This window comes from Chlorocebus sabaeus, chromosome 4 (assembly GCF_047675955.1).
Source record: "Chlorocebus sabaeus isolate Y175 chromosome 4, mChlSab1.0.hap1, whole genome shotgun sequence".
Taxonomy (NCBI): domain Eukaryota; kingdom Metazoa; phylum Chordata; class Mammalia; order Primates; family Cercopithecidae; genus Chlorocebus; species Chlorocebus sabaeus.
In genome coordinates, this window is record NC_132907.1 from 56496191 (window position 1) to 56513227 (window position 17037).

General features: G+C 44.3%; 1 protein-coding gene and 1 pseudogene across 2 annotated transcripts in view; one reads left to right on the forward strand and one right to left on the reverse strand.

Moving 5' to 3' along the window:
* Positions 1-17037, reverse strand: part of EGFLAM (EGF like, fibronectin type III and laminin G domains) — a 199709-nt gene that overhangs the window by 24273 nt on the left and 158399 nt on the right. For both annotated transcript variants that reach the window (XM_007961426.3, XM_007961430.3), the window contains exons 13-17: positions 15893-16018; positions 13640-13883; positions 9617-9728; positions 5590-5706; positions 2406-2586 (exon numbers count right to left, since the gene is read on the reverse strand). In XM_007961426.3, the coding sequence (XP_007959617.3) occupies positions 2406-2586; positions 5590-5706; positions 9617-9728; positions 13640-13883; positions 15893-16018 (780 nt within the window). The remainder of the gene's footprint in view (positions 1-2405; positions 2587-5589; positions 5707-9616; positions 9729-13639; positions 13884-15892; positions 16019-17037) is intronic.
* LOC119621421 (large ribosomal subunit protein eL27-like) lies at positions 10354-11010 on the forward strand (annotated as a pseudogene).

The window sequence follows — 17037 nt, forward strand, 5'->3', positions numbered from 1 at the left end:
AATTCCTCATGAAGAAAGGCCCTTTGGTATGGACTGGATGAGGCCTGATGCTGGTTATTTCTATACCATTTTGCTCCATGTAAAAGGACTGGTTTAACTTCTGTAGGGATACTGGGAACAGGTTCTTGCTTTTAAAACATGGTTTGATTATGAGGCAGAAAAAAACTCCAACTTTGAAATATATGAGGCTAAAAATCACCTTGCTGAATGAGACAGGATTCTTTCTGACAACCAAAGATGGCTTCTCACCATTCTTGGTCTTTCAAACCAAGGATTCACCCAAACTTTCTATGTATTCTCTTGCATCTCTATGGAACAACATAATTGCCCATTTCTTTTCCTTTTCTTTCCAATCTTTACAATGGGACTAAACGCTTTCCCCAATATTATAGCAGTTGGCATGGCAACTGCCCACAATTGGTACCTGCTGGAGCCTGGAAAAATTGTTGCAGAGCCCCATTAATCCTCTCCAGTCATTATGATGGGAGAGGAAATTATGGGATAGGGGCCATACCTCTGATATATGAACCTTCTTAGGATTTGCAAAGGATGCCATCTTCCCAGAAGCAGTATCTTGATTTCAAAACACAATCAGATACTGATTCAACATGGAGGGTGGCTGCTGGCTCATCTGGATTCCAATCCTGGTTCTAGACTGCTTTGCAGGAAAAGAGGCCCCAGTGTCCTGCAGTTCCCTCTGCCATCATCCATTCTCACAGATCTTGCCAGATCCAGGTGCCCACTGGGATCTGTCCCAACCTTCTGGTAAGATTTGCTTCTCACTGAACCTGAACCTATAGTTACAAAGCTATAAATGTTAGCACTTTATCTCTGTTATGGCTGATGTTCTGCAGCAGGAAATGAGGGCTAACAAGATCACACATTATCCTTTCTTTCTCCCTTTCATTTCCAGTGCTAAATGTTCATCTAAGTCTGGGATTTATATATTGATCATTAATGTTAGATATAAGGCAGGTATGAACTCGAAGCTCCTGTGGTAAAATTGGAGACTTAGGAAATTCAGACACTGATGTGTGAAATCCAAACCCAATTTTCTGAATGAATGAGCCACTCTTCAGCTAAATCTCTGCAAGTACAACCTATTAGCTAAACAGCAATTTGCTTGTTAGGATTATAATCAGGGTAATTCACAAATGAATCAATTACTCTTCCTTGTTAAAAATACATTTCATGATTTGCCATGTAGATTTCAAAATTCATTTAAATATAAGAAATACTACTAAGTCTTCCAATTGGCAAATTGGCATCTTTCATATTTTCCAAGACTGCTGTAGAATGACTTCTCCTACCATTCCATATACCAACATAACTACCTGTAATTTATAGTTTTCCTCTAAGCCCTAATTCTGATAAAAATCAAGAACCTGGAAATAGGACAGACAGTGCACGTTCCTTCAGAGGCTCATTGCTTTATTTCCTCCAGGTTTTTTTTTTTTTTTTTTTTTTTTAAGTTCTTGGGCAGGTGAGGCCACATTAAGACTGAAAAATGAAGGCCCAACATGATGGATATATGTGGGAAGCCTATGCTAGATACCAGGACCATGTCCTCCATTTCCCATAAGCAGGTACAAAAAGCAAGTCCAGCAGGGTCTCATGGTCTATGACCTGCCCTGGCTTTCAGTCTAGGGCAAGATGGAAACTGAGTAGCCCACAGCACCTGCTAATGGATTTTATTTTTCTCACCATGAATACTGGTCATTAGACCAGTATTGGTTGGTTGCTTGAGTACTTACCAGGCCCTCTTCTAAATGCTCTGGATACATTGTCTCATTTAGTCAACACCATAACCTTCTGTGTTAGACACACAATAACACTGCTATTATTATTCCCATTTTACAGTTGAGAAAACTGAGGTACAGCAATTTGATAGCCTAGAAAATAGCACTATACAGAAGACAATGCATACTTTAGTTTGGAGCAACTAATGTATAATTTGTGTTTTTGCATATTTGGGCAAGGTTTCTCTTATATAGCACTCACAGACAGGGGTCAAAACATTTATCAGTCTACAAAGCACAGGCATTCATCTATCAGGACAGGCTCCAGGAGTGGCTCAGGCGCAAAACTCCTGGAAACCCCTACTCTGTTGTGAGTTAACTCTTAGGTTGCTAGACCATGAAGCGATTCTCAAGGAAGGAGCCAGGGCAGAGGGTGGGAAACCTATTTACCCACTGTTAGCAGAAGTATTTCAGCATTTAATTCTTATTAAGGAATTATGGTAGTTTATGAATAATCATCCAATAAGGTATTGAAATAATTGATCAAAATAACCAGTATGGCTGTACCACTGTTACAACTCTCCCATTAAGAGTTGTGGTCCCCCAGTTGACTGTCCGTTCCCTCCACTCCCTCCAGGGAGCTGTGCCTCAGACCCCTGAGTGTACCTTTCTGGCAGTGAAGCCCCTCAAAGCCCAAGGGGCAGTCACAGTCATAGCCCTCCTTCCTGGGCCGGCAGCTGCCCCCATGGGCACAAGGGGCCCTCACGCAGGGGTGGGCCGCATTCTCCACATTCACCCCGGAGGTGAAGTCATGCTTCACGTGGATGGTTCGGTCGTTCAGGATGATCTTGGGAGAGAAAAACGTAAAGAAATTCAGGAATTGAGAAACATCTTTGTAGTCTTCTAAAGCTTCCCTTAGCACATTAACCTGAGCTACACATACGGAGATTAAACAAAAAAGTTTTTAAGTCCAGTTTCTACTTTTTCTTTTTGCTGAGATGGAGTCTTGCTCTGTTGCCCAGGCTAGAGCGCAGTAGCACAGTCTTGGCTCCCTGCAACTTCTGCCTCCTGGGTTCAAGAAATTCTTCTGCCTCAACCTCCCAAGTAGCTGGAATTAGAGGCAACTGCCACCACGCCTGGCTAATTTTTGTGTTTTTAGTAGAGATGGAGTTTCACCATATTGGTCAGGCTGGTCTCGAACTCCTGACCTCAGGTGATCCGCCCGCCTCAGCCTCCCAAAGTGCTGGCATCACAAGCACGAACCACCGTGCCCAGCCCAGGTTCTACTTTTATAGTCTTGGCATCTATGCAGGAGCTGAAGTGATCTGAAGTTGATCCACTTGGGAGAATCTGCGGAGTGAAGCGCTCCTCTGGTTCCAGAAGACTAGCCACTCGATTAGGTTGTAAAGAAGTCCCAAGAACTACAAAGTTGGGATTTCCACCCAGTTGCACATTAGAACCACCCGGGGGGCTCTTAAGAAATACTAATGCCCAGACCCGCCCATTCCCATTGAACCAGAATCTCTGAAGGTGAGACCAAGTTGTCAGTAACTTTAAAAAGTTTTTGAGAGTCACCTCAGAAGACGCAGCCCAGGTTGGGAGACACTGGTATATAAAGGAGAGCGGGGAGAGTACAAAACACAGTGTTACGGAGGCGGAGGTCAAACAGGGCACCCTGGGTCCCGGTGGCTGTGGAATCCAGAGACACTTCCTAGTGTACTCCTGTATGTTTCCGACTAATGTTCTCAAGAAGTCTCCTAAAATTCCATGAGCTGGACCTCCCCGACTGTCCCACTCACTCCTGCCATCCTCCTTCCCTGACGTTCCTGAATCCCCTCCCTCCGCACATTCCCTTCCCCACGTAAGAAACAAAAGTGAAACACAGGTCACGTTCTTTACCCCACTGTACATGGATTTACTGGTGCTCAAGAGCTCCCTTGCACCTTCTGCCCTGCAATGTGACTCTAGTGAAACTGATAAATTATGAGGAAGGGCTACCTGGTACCCCAGCCCCCAATAAATGGATCCAACGTTACCAGCCCTTGATTCAGAATATGGATTTACTTTGAACTATTGCTGGCTTTGCAGAACTTGGAGACAGAAAGAACACCTCCCAGGGGAACCCCCACTGCCCAGGGGTTATAAGAGGTTAGCAATGGCACTTCCTGCCATGAATCTAAGCTTCCAAAGGCTTGCCTGGCCCTTGGAGAGCACTGGGAGAGTTGAGAGAAAACTTTTCCCCAGTCCTGAATCTGAGAAGCTGCTAGAAAGTAGGCAGGATCCTTCTACAATCTCCTCCTTTCATGCTGCAAGTGAGGGACCATGAGACTGCATAATATGTGCTGAGACAAGCCAAGAACAGCACTGTTCACTACAGCACACAGCCAAGCCCGTGAATCAGGCAGGAGAGGGCAGTCCTTCTAGCAGGAGATAGGGAGAGGGTTGTGTGTACTGGGTGAAGGGGAGGGCACAGCCTGAGAAGAGCGGGCAGAAGATGGATAATGTCTTGGCATCCCAGCTTGTTTCCTAGGTGAGAAATTGAAACACCTGGTTAAGCATGGCCAATCCCACTCATGGGGGAGAATGGTCTGAACTAAGGTGTCACACACCTCAAAGTTCAGTAACGAAGGGAGACACATGACTGTCAGCAAATGTTGACTGGGCCTGACACTGCGATGGGAGATGAGATGGCCACAGCCCCAGGGGCCCTTTTCAGTGAGAGGAGGGACTCCTTCATCATTCCTCCTTCACCTTAGCCTCCCTCATGCTCCATCAGGATCCTTTAGCCACCATTGGCCACGAAAGGAAAACAGGATGAAGCTAATATCCGGGAACTAAACATGCTTTTCTTTAGATCCTTGTTCTCTCAGTGTTCAGTGGTTCTGCCCACCTGGGCTGGGGAGTCAAGCAGGTCTGTTGCAGACAGAGCATGTCTTCATAACCACAGAGATCATGGGCAGCCCCATGAGAAGGAAGAAAAGACAGCAGGCCAGAAGCAGTGGCTCACGCCTGTAATCTCAGCACTTTGGGAGGCCAAGGTGGGCAGATCACAAGGTTAGGAGTTTGAGATCAGCCTGGCCAACATGGTGAAACCCTGTCTCTGCTAAAAATACAAAAATTAGCCAGACGTGGTGGCAGGTGCCTATAATCCCAGCTATTCGGGAGGCTGAGGCAGGAGAATCTCCTGAACCCAGGAGGTGGAGGTTGCAGTGAGCCAAGATCACGCCACTGCATTCCAGCCTGGGCGACAGAGTGAGATTCGGTCTTAAAAAAAAAAAAAAGACAGAGAGCAGGGAAGCAGGGGAGTCAGTATCTTTTACTGAATTTTTTTTTTTTTTTTTTTTTCCTGAACCTTCTAGGGAAAAACTCTTGATGCTCTTAAGAGCTTGGTTACATGATCAATGAACACCAACTGCTAAAGTGTGGGGGTGGGGATGAGCACTGGCTCTAACGTTGAGCAAACTGCAAAGTACCGCCAAAGAGAAGCGCGGAGCCAAGGTTGCTATTCACCTCCATCCACTTCCTTCCCTACTGTGGAAGTATCTGCAGACACCTGATGCCATTTCACTCCCTCAGCAGTCCTAATACAGTTTGGTAGATTTGCTGTAAAAATTCATCATCACCAAGTAGCATTCATGGAATGTCTGCTGGGCATAGACCCAGGAGCAGATGTTGTAAGAAAGTGAGGTTGGAAAGCCATGCTGCGGGCATTAAAATATAAAATCTTAAAAATGTGAAAACTTTCTCAAAGTGTCTTTCTTGGGTGCAGCAGACGACACTGATCGCAACCCTCACTTTCATTGTCCACAGTCTGGGTGGCCCAGTAAACATGAGGAAGAGATGCCTGTACCTTCTGGATGCTCCCGCTGAAAGGCTTCAGGACACCTGAATTCTTCTTCACATCATCATAATTGGGGACTCCGCCAACAAAAATGTCTGTGTTGCACTTAATCTGTGTGAAGCCTCCCTGCCGAGGGATTAAAAACAAAGCATGGTATAACTTTAAAACAGATGTTCAAAGTGATCAAATGGGTCTTCGGTTCCCTGTGGTGGAACAAAATGGTAGACAGAGCCTCAAGCTCCACACGACAATCTGTCTACACGTGGGCTTCACTCTCACAGTGCTTCTCATTGCTACTTACCACCTGCCTGCATGTTGGTGAAAGTCTTCATGTCTCTGAGACTTCGTTTCATTGTCTGCAAAATGGGAGTCACTGTATCTACCTCATAGCTATGTCATGATGACTGTGGCAGACTGCACTACTGTTCACAGGGACCCTCCCCACAGGAAGATTGCCTCCAACCTGTCGGCTGGCTCAGATGAGCTTGTGTGACTTCCTATAGCCAATAAAACATGAGCAGAAGAGAAAAGAATCACTTCTGGGCAGAAGCTTTCAGAGCCAGAGAGTAGTTCACCATGCCCTTTTCTCCTTCCCTCTGTTCCTGCAGCCCGGATCTCAGATTAGAGCTGCAGCTAACCATTGGTGGGTATGTATCATGAGTGAGAAATAAACCCTTAAATTTGAGAGCTCTGGGAATGAACACACTTTAGATAATGTTAAGTTATTATTTCCTTTGATTTACGATAAAAGAAATACAAATACTAGCAGCTTTGATCGTTTATTTAACAAATATTATCGGGCACTTACTATAATATGCCCCATCTACTATGTCAAGTGCTGGACAAACAGCAGAAAATAAGAAAGACCCAGCCCCTGCCCTGCAGGGGTTTACGCAAGTAGGGAATACAGACAAGTGAAAGAGCAGGTGAGATCAGCACTGGGAAGAACTGTACAGGTGGCTATGGGTGCACCGGGGTGCTGGACAAGGGAGTCTCATATCCTACCCTAGACACAGGGAGTGGGGGAGGTGGTCAAGGAAGAGTTAACATTGTAGAAACTGGAAGACATTGGGGCTTAGAGAGAATGTGAGTATAAGGTACAGGCGAGAAGGGGCCAGAGCATGCAGGCCCTTATACGCCACATTAGGAGCATGAACTTTACCCAAAAAAACAGTGAGATTTAAGTAGGAGAGAGAAAGGTCTGTGCTTTGGAAGATCATTGGCCAGAAGGAGGAGAATGAATCTGGGGTCATGTCAAGGGTAGAGAAGACGAGACAGGCGAGCCATGGAGCAAGAGGCTCTGTTTATCTTAGGGAGCGCCCACAGTGGCTGGGTCCAGCCAGGTAGCCCAGGGAAATTTCAATTAGATTAATTGACCGAAGTGTCTTCTGTCAATAGCCTTCAGGCAGCTTTGAGGGTTCTTACTTAACTAGGAGGTTATCAAAGAAGCATAAAGGCTTTCAGGAATTCTTGTGGCCCAGAAGAATACTGAACCAGTCAGGAACTGTCACCACAAACCCACAGGCATCTTTCTCTTGTCATTGCTCTTACCCAAAAGCTAAAATAAGATGGAGAGAGGAAAGGAGGAAGGACACAGGGTCAAGGAGGTTTCAGAGCAGCTGGCTGCTAGGAAAAAAAACTGCATTATGGCTGTGTCCAGCAGCGGGGCCTCGTGGAGTGAGGAGCAGTTCCTTTTGGCTGCTCATCAAAATCCTCATTCAACACCCTCCTGCTGACAAGTGGAAGGGCTGCAGCTGCCATGCCCAAGAGGGACCGCAGGAGAGAAGCAAACAGACCCCACCAAAGCCAGGCCTGCTCTGCAGTGAGGGGTTTTATGTCTGGATCCTACACTTTGGCTTGGCTGGAAGCAGTTTGCAAAGCCGAGCAAACCTCCAGGCTGGAGTTTCCTGAAAGTCTCAGAAGCACTGCTCTTCTATGCGTCTTGCATAGTCAGACCCAAGCCCAGGCCGCTGATATTTCTCAGTGCTGCCAGCTGAGCAGCCTGGTGGTCAGGTTTAGTCTGCACACAGGCTCTTAGGTGCTTAGGTCCTGGGTTAGCCCCTCAAAGTGTACTCTAACCCCTACCCTCATCTGTCTCTGAGCTCTAAGACCACTGCCCTGTCAGTCACACTTTGAACATGATATGGCCAGCGGGGGAACAGAATTCCTTGTGGAAAAGACTTGATGAAGGTTTAGCATATGGAGATCAGGCATTGGCCTTCCCACTCCTGGCTCACAGTAGACTCAGCAGAACGTCCCTCCAATGCACACACCAAAGCCACGCCTTCCTGTGGGTTCCTTTTGCTTTTCTTTTGCTTTAAAACTCCAGTCAGCTCCATTCACCCACATGCCACCAAAGGTCAAAAAGTCAAAATGGAAGGTGCAGGTGCCACCATATTGGCTTCATGCTCTTTTGCTGATGTGCAGTGATAGAAACTCTGAGGTGTGGTTTTTACCTATGTGTCATCTCTTAAATCCTAAATAGCAAATGCAGCGTCCTGAAGAGTAACTTATTTATAATCATGGACCCTGCCCCTACTATTTACAAACATTCCCATCCTCAGCTTTTGTTCCTGTTTTACAGATGTTTGCAACTAAGATCTAGAGAGATACAATTGAATTTATATCATTAAACCAACAGACAGCCAGGTGCATTCTTGTGAGCTTCTAATTCTGTCTTGGAGTAAAGTCGGCTGTTAGAATGTTCTGGATTGCACCAGAAGTGACTCCGGTTCTCCATTTAAAATCAATTTCCCTTCATTCCTTACTTTCTTCACTCCCCCTCCCTTCCTGCCTTCCACAGATATATATGGAGCATTTTCTGGTTTGAAGGGTGCCCACCCCTTGACACAGAACCCAATTTGGGATTCCCCTCGTTCCCAAGGAGGTCCGTGGTTCCAATTGGTCCTCCCACTGCAGCAGCCCCTCAGGCTGGCTTCTGGACATATGTGACCCTCTTTCTTCTCTCTCCAACCAAGTACCTCTTTCCCCAGCAAAAGTGCCTTTTCCTTCCTTTTCTTTTTTCTACTAGTCTATTTGCTTATTAGTATACCCAAATTTGTCAATGTCCTTTGCAAATCTTCCTTTGCACAGAATGAAAACTGGTGGGAAGTAAGATATTGGCAAATCTAAAGTCCCCTCTATTTTTGAGGAACTGTAAACTGTGTGTGTGTTTGCAGAATCCTAGCAGGCTATAGTTTAAAGCAAATCTCTCTGACTTCCTCCTAAAAATGTTATTTTTCTTTGTACATGACCTTGGAATTAAAATCATGGAGGAAAGTTATAAACTTGAGTAGAAATCCTATCCTCTTGAGTCCATAACCATACACTATTCACTACCACCACCACCACCACCACTACTACTACTACTACTACTACTACTACTACTACTAGTGCTACTACTACTAAGTAAAGCTATTTAGTGCTGACCTGGCATCAGGTACTGCTGTTTTTTACATGTATAATTCTTTTAATTCACACAACAACTTCTGTGAAGTAGGCACTATTATCATCATCACCATTATCCCCATTGATAAGAGGATAATGCTGAGACAAGAAAAACAATCTTGGTAGGTCAAGTAACCAGTATGAGCTCACACCACTGGTAAGTAATTGAGCCAGATTTTGAGCCCCAGGAGTCTGGACTCACAGCCCGTTCTTGTCAGGCCTCCCCCATGCACCATGGGCCCTACCCCAGAGTCCGTGTTCTTACCTACTACCTGGTGCAGCTGATAAGAACAAAGATGGAGGTGGGAGGTGAAGAGGTGAAAGGCAATTTTGTAAGTGCTAAACGTATTGGGTGTCAACTCACTTAATCCTCACAACAACTCTACGAGGCCCATACTATTATTATTCCCATTTATAGCTAAGAGATAGAAAAGTTAAGTAATTTGCCCAATGGGGAGCTGGGATTTTCACACAGGCACTGAAGTCCATGTACTTAACCACAACACTGTGCTGCTTTTGTACCAAGACAGGCAGAAAACAGTACTCTGGCTCACACTAACCATCAAGAGAAAAGGTGTGCTGTTCTTACCTCTGCCATTCCCTCCACTACCTTCTGCTTATCCACCTGTAAGATTCCATTCTTTGCTGTGCGAGATACACGAAGCTCATGCCAGTTGCCTAGGGTGAGGGGATCTTCACTCCTGTGGAAGGAAGATGTGATATTAATTTTATGTATCAAGTTGATTAGGATAAGGAATGCCCAGATAGCTGGTAGAACATTATTTCTGGGTGTGTCTGTGAGTGTGTTTCTGGAAGAGATGAGCATCTGAATCAGGAGACTTAGTAAAGATCTGCCCTCATCAATCTGGGCAAGCATCATGCAATCTGCAGAGGCTCTGAACTGAACAAAAAGGAAGAGGAGTGGGGATGTGCTCTCTCTTCTTGAGCTGAGACATCCATCTTCTCTGACCTTGAGCTTCGATGCTGGTTCTTTGGTCTTCAGACTTGGACCAACACTTACATCATCAGCTTCCTGGTACTTGGGCCTTTCACTTGGACTGGGACGAACATCATGGGCTCTCTGAATCTCAGGCCTTCAGGCTTGGACTGGAAATACACCACTAAATTTCCTGGGCTGCCAGCTTGCAGACAGCAGGCCATGGGACTTCTCAGCCTCCATAATCATGCAAGCCAACGCCTCAGGATAAATCTCTCCACATGTCTGTTTATAGCCTATTGGTTCTGTTTCCCTGGAGAACCCTGACTAACATAGAAGGAAACCGAGCATGGGTTAGCATGTTATGGATCATTTTTGTCAATCTAGCCATGAGGAAGCTAATGCTAATCTTAGGCACCCCAATCCGTTCAGTAAAAAGAAAACACTAATTACTGCTTAGTAACAACAGCAGGATTAATTACTGTTTATTGGACCCCTTCATACAGTAGGAGCATTGCATTTATTGTTTTATTTATTCCTTACAATGAGCCTGAAATGGGGTTCAGTGAGTCTGGTGAAATGAGTCTTCTAGATGAGAGGTGGCGTGAAGGTAAAATATGGTCATGATTGCACACAAGCTTGGAAGAAGAGAAAAATTATAGGAGCTATGATGTAAAAAACCAATTCTTTAGTGTACCAATGTCTATAACATACTTTGAAATGCATAAAAAATAAGAAGGACCTTTCTGCTGTAGGCCTGAGTGGTTGCTGTTGAAAAGGGCACATTCGTAAAACCTAGAAAACTGGTGGTGGTCCTGGCCAGACGCTACTCCAACGCAAAGCTGTCATCACGAAGAACGTAGATGATGGCACCTCAGATCGCCCCTATAGCCACCAGATATCCCCTTGGACAAAACTGTTATCAATAAAGATGTCTTCAGAGACCCTGGTCTTAAGCACAAGGCCCAATGGGAGGCCAAGGTCAAGTTTGAAGAGATGAACAGATGGGCAAGAACAAGTGGTTCTTTGAGAAGTTGCAGTTTTAGATGCTTTGTTTCGGTCATTAAAATTTTTTTAAAAGATAACAAGGATGGATGGACAGATATAACAATGGCTAGATATGTGATGAGGCAAATATAGCAAAATGTTAATTACAGACTATAGGTGCTCGGTATCAGGAGGCTTACCATACAATTCTTCTAATTTTTCTATATGTCTGAAATTTTTCATAATTAAATATTGGGAGGGAAACAGATTCCATATTTTCTGATATTGTAAAAATGATTAAAATTACATTAAAAGTTCAATTATTCATTCAAAGTGGAAGTGCTTAAAGTTTAATGATATTTATGCAAGTTTTACTCATTACATTTTATAGTGAGGTGTGCAGAAAGAGACTCATTATTGCATTTGTATTTCTAGCAATGTCTAGTTCCTGGCCCTTGCTGAACTTCCCAATTATCTCATGGTCCTGGATCATCTTTAGAAAACCATGAGGAATACCAATGGGCACAATTATTGAAAGGTCACCACCCCCTCGCTTGATTTTTTTTTGCTTTGGCAAATGCTTTTGTGATTTGTTCTTAGCAATTAGAATTTAATCACCTTGGCTAAATCAATATGCAATAAAGAAATAAGCAGTCCTTTTTAAGTGGTCTATCTCCATAACAGAGCCATTTCATGTTTTTGTACTGCAGAGGTCATTTGCCGTCAATACGCCACCTTCTTCAACATCCTTTTATCGATCACGGCCATCAAGAACTCATTTAGATTGTTGTGATTTTTTAATCAAGTTCATAATGAATTTGCCCGTCTTATCCTTTTCCTAAAGTTAAAATGATCTGGCCACTTCTGCAACTTCTTGTAGTTTGGGTTTTCACTGCATTTTCTTAATTAAGCAAGAAGTCTTTGAAATGGTTTTCAAAATAAACAGCTTCCAATGGGGCATCTGAAACACCAAGAGTAATCACTGTTGTTAGGTTACGCTCAGGAGGGGATGGGATAAGGGGGCAGATGGTGGTTTGTCCCTTAGAAACTCTTGCCTCATTTTCATCACCTAATTCTGAAAAATTCTTTTTCCAGTTGCCTTTCCTGATAGGCAGTGAAACAATAACTTAATAAATGTACAAAAAAAAATTTAAAAACACCTCATGTCAAAAATAAGCACAGTTATGAAAGAGAAATGCTGGACTTCTAAGGGTTCCATGTGCTCGTGACCCCACAGCTGGAGCTGCCACTGCAGAGAGGCAGTGTGGAGGGGGCAGTCTGTCCAGAAGAAGGGCTGATGAGCCCCGACCCTCTCCTGGATCTTTCTGGTCATTCCTTATCCAGGAAGAAAACCATTTAAAAGTGCAAGGTGATATTCAAGGTGTCTTCCTTTGTCAACCTGACATACAGTTCTAAGTGAATTGCTTAGGCTATTTTGCATAATCATATGTAAATTGAATCAATTAAATCCCCACCAAAGTTGTCTTGAAATATAGGATGTTTTTGCATAACCAGAGGTACAACAATATTTATCCATTCCCCTAGGGGGAAGGTGTCACTGATGTGCAGGAATTCAGCCACAAGGACAAAAACAAACCATCCTTTTTAAGAACTGTTAAAACCTAATGCAGTGAGCATTTTCTATCAGCCAGGAAAAATGATCAGTAGTTAAGGGCAATGCATGGTTTTAGCATCTCACCCACATACTCTTTTTAAACATGACAGTCTAGCAATATGAAGAGTGATGGAAAACAGTTTGCAACATTCTTTGAAACAACAGACTAACCGATATCCTGTTACAGGGCACCATGGAGCAAAACATTCTAGTGAGTTTCAAAAGAGAAGCATTAGACAAACGTAGGAACAAGAAGTATGTCTGCATTCGATTAGTGGCCCCTCCGGCTTGAAGGTTAAAACTACCATCAATGCAATAAAAAGATGGGAGACATAAATAAAAGCATCTGCATCTACAAACTACAGGCTCCAAGGAACAATCCACCTGCTAAGTAATTTAATAGCACAAACTAGATAACAGTAGGAAAGTTTTGACTACTCAGACCAGTTCTGCAAATACCAGCAAGTACTGCAGAAGCACCCATTTCCTGCTATGCTATTGAAACCACTCATCGCACATCTTTCCTGAGCATACTGCTTAGGGAACGGGTCTTTGCATTGCCGATGATTCACTATCAGTTTCCATTAAAGAAACAGTTCAAGAGGAAAGCGAAAATTTAGAGTGAGGTCATCAAGGACATTTTTGTTCAAAAATATTAATACTTTTTTACTAGTTGACAAGTATTTGCTGGATGCCCATCATGTGACGCTCTGTATAAGATGTTGATTAGTTACAGTTTGTAAAGTTTCTGTAGATGACGTGGCATAACTTTAGGTGGAAATGGAAGCAGTTTACCTCCACCTGAAGCAAGTCCATTTTCCATAGTTTGAAGCATAGAATTGCACCTGTTGGGTAGTTATATGAGAAAAGGAAGCCTTGTGGGAAGGAGAGTACTCTCTATGGGAAGCCTGTCATCTGCCTGAAGCAGGACAGGTCAGCACGAGTTTCAGAAGATAAGCATGTAGAGAAGACAGGACGAGTGTGAGCTGTTGAATGGCAATTTGGGTTTTTTTCTGAAGCGGTTACTATTTGCCTTTTTAAGGGAAAGGGTCCCAGAAGGTTTCAGCCCTCACCTGAGAACACCGGTCCCAGAGCCACAGTCAAAGCGGAACTCCACGTGGCCCCCTGCCATGTTGATGGACAGGAAGTCTTTGCTGCCTGTGTCATAGCTGTACAGGAGAACACCATCTCCTGAGTCTGGTCGAAATGTGATCTCAAACTCCGTGAAGGAAAGGTAATGCTGGGGCTCCAGTGGCCAGGGAGTTGCAGCGTAGGATCTCAGAGACTCTCTGAATTGAGGAATGGTCAAGATGAAAGCTGAAAAAATAGGCACGGTGTTAGAAATCAATCTGTGGCAGAAACTGGCCAGATGTGCACCCACAGCTGTGTTCTTTTCCTCCAGGGTACAGACCTAAACTATAATTCCCAGCAGCCCTGCAGTTAGGTTGCTGGTGTGACTGAATTCTGGCCGGTAGAATATGGGTGAAAGAATCATAGAGAACCCTAGGTGTGGCCCCTAAAACTTCCCTCCATCCTCCATGCTCCTCCTCTCCTCTTGTGTGCTGGCAGGATGCAGGTATCAGTGGAGGACTCTAAGGTCCTAGAAGAGCCATTAGATGGAAGGAAACTGTGTCCCTGTATAACTGTGTGGAGCAGAACGGCCTCTCTCACCACCGTCTCTGACCTGCAGTGATTTTGTAAAATGAGTGAGAACCAGCCTTGACTAGTAAGGCTTCTGAAATATGAGATGGTATGTAACAGCATTGGCTTACCCTGACTCATATGCCCTCTTTTAGGTGACATGAGATTTGAGATTACAAACGTTTTCCCCAGCATGGTATCTTAGGTCCAAATCTGAATTAGGGAAGAATTTGGCTAGTTTTGTGATCTTAGCCTCAGTTTTATTTTCTTTTTATTTTAATTTTAGAATTCGGCAAAAATGATTTTCCAAAATCATTTTTGGAACGCTCCATGATTTTCCAAAATCTTTGAAATTTTTTGTTATTATTTGCGTGTGTGTGCACACATATGTGTATTTGTGTGTATGTGTGTTTCCATGTTTATATACACATAGTGTGTGCATGTATGTATATTTACATACTCTCTGTACATACAGTATTGAAGTGTGGAATAATTTAGTAGAACAGTACAAATAAAGGTTAATTTTGTCCCATCACATTGCTAATGTTTCTGTGTCTACCTTCCCAATCCATTTTTTTTTCGAAGACGGAGTCTCGCTCTGTCATCCAGACTGTAGTACAGTGGCGCGATCTTGGCTCACTGCAACCTCCGCCTTCTGGGTTCAAGCAATTCTCCTGCCTCAGCCTCTCAAGTAACTTGGATTACAGCCATGCACCACCACGCCCAGCTGATTTTTGTATTTTTAGTAGAGATGGGGTTTCACCACGTTGGCCTCGTGATCCGCCTACCTCGGCCTCCCAAAGTGCTGGGATTACAGGCATGAGCCATCGTGCCTGGCCCCACCTTCCCAATCTTTTATCAGAAATTGCCAGATATTCTAAAGAGCATGAGCATGAGCTTTAAATGCTTTGAATTCAGTCTGATACAAACCATACCAATACAGGCTTTGACTCGGGAGGTAGAGGCAGGAGAATGGTGTGAACCCGGGAAGCGGAGCTTGCAGTGAGCTGACATTGTGCCACTACACTCCAGCCTGGGTGACAGAGCGGGACTCCATCTCAAAAAAAAAAAAAGTTACTCAAGGGCCAAGAGGAGCCTACTCATTCTTAGCATCTTGAAATGAACATATGTTTGGCTGAGGGACGGAAGGTGCCCTGCAGTAAGAAGTGCTGAAAGGCTCAACATCAGATGAGTGAGTTATCTTTACTAAACTAATTTTGGCAGTCAGACACTCCAACCTGCTTAAAAAAAGTTTCCCCCATCTCTCCCAACAAAGCAATGTTGATCCCATAAAAATGAAAGGGCTTTGTTAGCTTTGTTAAAAGTACATTGATGAGGCCTGGTGGGTGGATCACTTGAGGCCAGAAGTTTGGGGCCAGCCTGGCCAACATGGTGAAACCCCGTCTCTACTAAAAATACAAAAATTAGCTGGGCATGGTGGCACACGCCTGTAGTCCCAGCTACTCGGGAGGCTGAGGCAGAAGAGAATCACTTGAACCCAGGAGGCAGAAGTTGCAATGAGCCCAGATGTGCCACTGCACTCCAGCCTGGGTAACATAGGGAGCCTTTGTCTCAAAAAAAGACAAAACAACAACAACAACAAAAAAAACCTACATTGATGATAAAGTACATCTACACAAATTAACATGCAGATAGAAACCGCCATCAACTTGCTTCTTTCTCACCGTCTTCACAGTGTCGACCTTTAAACCCAAGGGGACAGAGGCAAATGTAGGAGTCGGCTTTGATTGCTGTACAGGTGCCACCATTGACGCACGAGGCCTCATCGCAGATTCCACTGCTGCATTCCCCTAAATACAGAATGGGAATTACAAAGCCCATCCGCCATGTGTGCCAGTCCAACACAGTGGCACTGACCCCACCAGCAGCTCATGGTTCTGAATAAATACAGTTCAGTTCTTACTCCTGTTGATTTGCAGCTCTGCACAACTGCGAACAGGCTTTCAGGATAAGTGGAACCTGCTCTTCATTTTAATTTGATTTTGGTTTGTCCTGTATGAAGAGTCATAGAGACTTTAAAAAACATGATGGACACAACGAATCAAATAATACATTTCTGGGAAATTTTATGACCACTAAGTGGGATGACTGAGCTGTTTCTGCTTTAATTCATCTCTCTGTTGCTCCCACAAGAGCATATTTCAATCCCTCCAACGTCAACAGGGTGTTTATGTTAAAAGCATTCTAAATTGCATGACCCCAATTAGCTTAAGTGCTGCTGCCTTGTTGGTTCAAAGTTGAGACAAGCAAGGTAGGCACGGAAGGAGTTACCCAGCCACATCTAAGCTGATTAACTCACCTGGATTGTCAACTCCTCTGTCTGGGGTAGGGAGCAGAGAGAGAGGGCCCCATAATATGTTGGCACATGGGTTTCAGAATCCCTATTTCTACTTCCAAAGTTACACCCTGATGAGGGACAGAACGGTGGCCTGCAGTGAGAAGGCTGAAAGGCTTAACATCCGATGAGTGAGTTCTCTTCACCAAACAGATCAGAGAGATCCAGAAAGGGTATCCTTTGTCATTTTCAAGTGCAGGTCATCAGAGGAAAACAAATGGACTTTCATGGGCTGTTTTTCTTCTGCTTCTTTGTGTTTTCTCTTTGTATGTAAGAAATCAGTTAGACAGATGGACCACCATCTGGCCCAAAACCAGATGAGGGAGTACAAAACACTTTTTCTGGGGGTGGAGGTAGAAGGGCGTGCCCCTGGAAATGAAGGGTCCAGCTGTGCTCTCTCCCAGTCGTCAAGGCTTCCCACTGCATGAGCTGGTAGCCCACCCTGTGAGGGCAGGAGCCTCCCCTGGCCTGAGT